The sequence below is a fragment of the Puma concolor genome, chromosome D3, assembly GCF_028749965.1.
Source record: "Puma concolor isolate L17-30 chromosome D3, mPumCon1.1.hap2, whole genome shotgun sequence".
In the NCBI taxonomy this organism is placed as follows: domain Eukaryota; kingdom Metazoa; phylum Chordata; class Mammalia; order Carnivora; family Felidae; genus Puma; species Puma concolor.
The window spans coordinates 14,643,010-14,649,009 of NC_141678.1; the positions used below are offsets into that span (position 1 = coordinate 14,643,010).

Sequence of the window (6,000 nt, forward strand, 5' to 3'; positions counted from 1 at the left end):
TAGCCTTGTCTCCCTAACCATGCAGTACACATCTTGAAGGCTAAGTCCATGCTGTATATGGGGTGATATGCATGCTACTAAATTTTGCTTATTATCACGGTTTTCAGGATGGTCTGTTCAATTCACTACTTACTCCAGTGTTTGTGAGCAGGGAGACCTTACCATCAAAGAGCAGAAATATGCCACCTATCTCCTATTATGTTGGTATTTTTCAAAGTGTCGATGTGAAAACATGCATCAGAAACACCTGGACTGTTTATGAAATGCAGATTCCTGGGCCTCCTGCCAGTCCCACCTGAATTAGAGTCTCTGGGGTTAGAAGCTGAGAATGTGCATTTTCAATGAGCTCCCTCAGATGGTTTTAACATACAAAATGTGACAGTTTGGGGGATAAAAAAAAAAAAAAACCCTCGGGTCCAAAGCCTAGATGAGGTTTGGCAGGACTTGGCTGCACCTGGGATCTTCAGCCCCTCCTCAGTGTCCCCACCCCAGCCCCAGAGACCTGAGAAGCAAGAAGCTGGGCTGACTGCTGGAGACCCTTCCCTGAGCAATCTGGAAACCAGGGATCTGTGGCATCCCGGAACCAGGAAACTAACACCCAGATGCACTCCCAACAACTCTAACCTCTGGCAACTCCATCCCCCAGTTTGCAAAGAAAACCTCTATGCAGAAAAGAAGCCATGGAGTCCAGGATACACTGTGACCATCACCATCATCAAGGAGTTATCAGAGAATGGGGCATGTTGAAAAGAGGAAAAGAAAACAGGAGAAACGCGCACAGTAATACATGAACTAGCACCTGGGACTCCTGACGCCAAGGGCCAGAAGAGAACTCAGGTGGCCCTTTTGAGTTATTTAGTTACTCACCACCCGCAGTTCTGAACAGAAACTTATCCTGGGCACTGCTCACACCAAGACATAAATTTTCCCAGATGACAGGGGCACACAGACATGCATTCTAGGGTAGCAAACAGCATATTACACACACACACACACACACACACACACACACACACACACTCCACTTTCAAACTGATGACCTTTCTGTGTGCTGACAACCAAAGTTAAAATCATGGAGGAAAAAAAAAAAAAAAAGACTTAAAAGCAAATCAGACAGCGGTGCTCATCCGTGCTGGAACCCAGGCACAGGGCTCCAAGATTCAGTAGGGGCTGAAGAGGTCAGGCCTTGGAAACCCGTGGGCTGGAAACAGGGAACCTCCCCAGCACTGCACATGCCTGCTTCGCCAGAGGGAGAACCCCTTGACTTTGCTTCCAGCCCCACAGCCACCACCCTCAGCAAATGCCAGCTAATAGGAGTTCCCAAATTTAATCAAGCCGTGTGTACAGCTGGTTTGAAGGAGAAGTGAGTGGAACCCTTCGGATGTTTCCAACAAACGTGGATGCCCAGTGATTACGTGCACACCAGACATTTTCTACGGCTCTTGAAACCTTCCTCCTTTGACCAAATGGCCTTTGGAAGAAATAAATTCTGCCATCTTCTTTCTGAGTAACTTTGCATCGAACCCCACCCCCCAAACTGCTTCAAACTCCCCCTCAAGTTCTGTTGGAGACAATGTTACAACTCGCCAGCGATGACTCCTCCTCCGACCCCTCTCCTCACCGTCCTATGGAGATTCAAGAGTATTTTCCTACACCACTTGTGTGTGCTGATCCAGGCATATTTTTTTGTTATCTTTTTACACGTTTCAGGCCTGCAACAGCTCCCTGCATCAAACGATTTGATTTGGAAACGGGTAGCTCAAAGGGGATTTTTTTTTTTAATGCATCTTGCCTCCTGACATGTATATCACTGAAATAAAACAAAAACAAAAACAAATTCCAAGCAGCAATCGCGGAGTTGTGAAGGAGGCCCAGAGCAGAAAAGGTCTATACTTATAGGCAGCCCCGTTCTGGGAGCAAAAACCACCTTTTGACCACCTGCAGAATGCGCAAGGTCACGTGGGTTCTCTGCAGCGCCTTAATGTCTTACCCAGCACACAAGCCCCCGTGGCATATAAACAAATCCACAAGCGGAAAAAAGAGAGAACTCACTCCTCGGAGAGGAAACAAATGATAACAACAGCCGCAGGAATAATAATACATAAAGAATAACAATTACTACTACTACTACCAACATCCAGCCAAGCGTAGATGACAGCGGCACAGTCAAGGGACATCCAGTGCAGGCTTTGCAAAGAAGATAAATCACAGAAAACCAAATCGTGCCCGCCCTGCCACCCTCCCACACCCTCCCCCCCACCAAACAAACAGAATCAAAGGAAAGGGGGTGGTGGGGAGCAAGGAACGGGAAGGAAAGATTGCCTTTTCCCCCCATAGGCGACACCTACCTCCAGGGTCCGGATCTCTTTTTGTGTAAGGTCGTTGGAGGTGGCACATTTGGTCCTAAGCCCTTCCAGGTTGGAGATGCTCAGGTCTATCATGTTTTGGACCAACTCGCACTGCTGTAAGGCTTTTTGCAAACTCAGAGGCTGCTGCTCCTCGCTTTTCGTCATGTTTTCCTCATCCATCGCTTGCTCGGCAAGCCCCCTTCCCCTCCTCCTCCTCCCAGAGAGAAAAAAGAGGGGGGGGGGGAGTAGAGGTAGTCTACCCCCTACGCTCTCCAACCACTGCGACTTCTCAACAATGTCTCATGAAGAAGAAACCCAACATCTCACACAGGGCTGAGGGGGTGGGGTGGGAGGAGGGGACAAGAGCCAAAATTTATTATTTTATTTTGGGGTATCAAGCAGACTCCATTAGAATGTCTCCTCTCTCTGAGTCTCTGGTCCCTGAAAAGGAGAGATGCTGTTTCTCAGAAGCAAACCAGGTGATGTGATGCTGTCTGTACACTTAGGGAGGAGGGGGAGGAGGAGGAGGAGGAGGAGGAGGAAAAAGAGGAGAAGGGGGGGAGGAGAGGAGGAGGAGAGGAGGAGGCGAAGGAAAACAGCGCTCACTCTTTACACACCGGCTCCGTGAAGGGCAAATTTATATATTTTTGGCTGGCTGGCTTTTATGTCAAAAAAAATCTGCTTTGCCCCCCTCCCAGTTGCAGTGACACGGCATTGTCCACCGTTTGGGGTGCTTTAGCGCGTCCTCAAGATGCTGTCTGCATTGCTCCCGCGGCTGCGGCGGCGACTGCGGCTGGCTGCTGTCTCCTCCTCGCGCTGCTGCTGCTGCTGCTGCTGCCGCCGCCGGGCTCCGGGGGTGACGGCTGCTGCATTCGCTCCTGCCTCGCTCCACACCGACATCTTGCCTGTCAATCAAAGGGCGGGGGGGGGGGGGGGAGCGAGCGCCGGCGAGGGATGGAGAGCGAGCGAGGGACCTGCGGGGAGCGGGTTGGTGGAGCGGCGCCGTGCGCGCAGCCGCCCCGGCCCGGCGCGCCAGGGACCCGCGGGAGGAGGCGGCCGCGGCGCGCGCAGGCTCGCGCACCTGCCCGCGGAGGGGCCGGCTCCCGGCGCGGGCCGGGGCGCGGTGGGGCTGGGGGCGGGCTTCGCGGGGCTGCGGAGCTCGCGTGGAAATTACTACCGGGCGTGCGTGCGTGCGGGCCGGCGGGCGGGGGCGCGGGGGAGGAGCGCGCGGCGGGGGAGCCGGCGGGGAGTGCCCCCGGCCTCGGGGGCTGGGCGCGGGGGCGGGAGGGGGAGGGGGAGGGGCGGGGGTGGAGGCCACTACTACGGCACGCTCTCGCGAGACGAGGCCGGAGTACCGCTCAGCAGGTGCGCTGGGGCTGGGAGCAGGTGTGCACCCAACTTTGAAACCTTTAGTGCGTGCTGGAGAAACGTCAGCGTGAACCTGTTCACGTCCTCTCTGGCTTTCTGGCTCGGGATATGTGTGTGTGTGTGTGTGTGTGTGTGTGTGTGTGTGTGTGTGTGTGTGTGTGTGTGTGTGTGTGTGTGTTGAAACAAACTGATCGTCTTCCTTGAGCCTTGTGTGCGTCTGTCTGTCTGCCTGTCTTTTTGTTCGTTTGTTCTTTCTCGTTAATGGGAAAAAATAAAACAAACCTGATCATCTTCCATGAGCTGTAGGAAGCTGCATCCCCGCTTTGGTACCCTGGCCTGCAGTTACCCTGACGAGTGGCTTTCCATTTGGAGGGGGAAAGGGGCTTGGCGTTAACCTGATTGTTACCATGTCTGAAATGTCCTCCACGATCTGATACCAGCCTACCTAAACGACCTTATACCAGCAAACTATGGCCCCAGAGCTAAGAATGGTTTTTATATTTTTAAATGGTTGGGGGAAAAAAATCAAAAGAAGGTTTTGTGACGTGTGAAAATTAGAAGAAATTCTACATTTCAGTGCCCATAAAGTTTTATTGGACAACTGCCACCCATTCCTTTCATGTCGGTGTTTACTGTTGTAACAGCAAAAGTGAGTAGTTGCAGGAGGAACTGTGTGACTTGAAAGCCTAAAATACGTGCTATCTGGCCCTTTCCAGAAAAGCTTGTCCACCCCTGACTGATCACCAAACATATTCTTGCCTCAGAGTTCTTTACTCTCTCTGTCAGCTCTGCCCAGACCGCATTTCCTAGTTCTCTCCTGGTTGGTTCCTTGTCACTTGGTGTCAACTCAAATGTCATCCCAGAGAGGCTTCAACTTCTTGAACATCTTAACTACTAGTATTCCCAACACACATTGCTCGAAGGATGTATTTAGGATAATTAGCAAAAGCCTCCTCTTTCTCCAGGTAAACAGAGCTCCGTGCCAGTCAACTGAGTTTATGGAGCGGAGTGACTCAGAACACATTGTACAATACGTGTCCCTTAAAGGAAGCCACTTGAGAGGTACAGAGAATGACAGCCAGTGATGGCAGACTTTTTTTTTTTTTGCCCTCAGACTCTGGGCCATAAGGTTTTCCAGCTCATACAGATCTGAATCAGCATTTTCAAAATCCCTCTGCTGGTGAGGAGCTCAAATGCGTTCTCTATATTCTCAGTCTCTTGGACTATGAAGTTCATGGATTCCAATTCTCTAGTAAAATTCTCTTTTCATCTATTTTCTCCTTCTCTTGCTTTGTTTCTCTTAAATATATTAATCATGGTAATTTTAAAGCCCTGGTTTACTTCCAGTACTTTAGTCACCTGCACAGTCTGTTTCTATTGCCTGTTTTTCTATTTGTTTTCAGTCATTTGGTCCTGTCTCTTGTCAGGCCTTGTAATTTTTGTTAAATGCCATACAACATCTGTGTATGAAAAAATATATATATAAAGTCTCCAGGTAATATCTAACTCTGGAGAGGGCTCCCCACCCTCTGGAAGCAGATGGTAAGGGGACTGAGCATCTTAGCTAAGCTGGGTGGAGGCTGAGTTGTGGTTTTGATAAGATATCATCTAACTTTGGCTCCTGCGTCTAAGGCTTTGCCTTTTAGAGATTCCAACTAAGGTCTTTAGGTGTTCACTGAGGCCCCTCCCGCCCCCCCCCCCCCCAGCCCTGTGTTCTAACCTTATAGCCATAACATGGCAAGACTGCTGGACACCCTCCTCTGTTTTTCAGGGGCTTTCTGTTTGGCTTCTAGCCTCTTGGCCTGCACAGTTTCAGAATTTGCCAAATGTCTTAAGGGGAAAACCACCATCTATCAAGCTCACTTTACTACCCTTCCCTTTGCTCTAGGATAGTCCCTAATTTTGTCTCTGCAGCCCTAGGACACTGCCAAAATTCTGCTGGTTTCTCTGTCCCCCAGCAGCAGCAGCCTTACCTGGGAAAAGTCTAGATTCCAAGTCCCCCAATTTGCAAGTTCCGCAAGGGGAAAAGTGGCTGCAGTATACATCAGCTCACCTCAACATTGTTTCAGAATCTTGGCCCCTCTAGTCCTGGTAGCTGCAGCAGCAATGTGAATGCCTTTAAATAGGTGATGATGATGATGATGATGATGATGATGATGATGATGATGATGATTGATTTGGCTTTTCTAGTTGTCCTCAGAGCAAGTAGAAATTGCAAAAAATGAAAGTAGCCCATAGTTCAGAAGTCATCCACTGGCAGGGCTGTAAGCAGCACACAAATGCG

At 50.2% G+C, this 6,000-nt stretch overlaps 1 protein-coding gene across 3 annotated transcripts in view; it reads right to left on the reverse strand.

Moving 5' to 3' along the window:
- KSR2 (kinase suppressor of ras 2) overlaps positions 1–3,271 on the reverse strand; it is a 445,437-nt gene extending 442,166 nt beyond the window's left edge. For all 3 annotated transcript variants that reach the window (XM_086681797.1, XM_086681798.1, XM_086681799.1), the window contains exon 1: positions 2,349–3,271. In XM_086681797.1, the coding sequence (XP_086537923.1) occupies positions 2,349–2,528 (180 nt within the window). In that variant the 5' untranslated portion in view covers positions 2,529–3,271. The remainder of the gene's footprint in view (positions 1–2,348) is intronic.
- Positions 3,272–6,000: the final 2,729 nt, after the last annotated feature.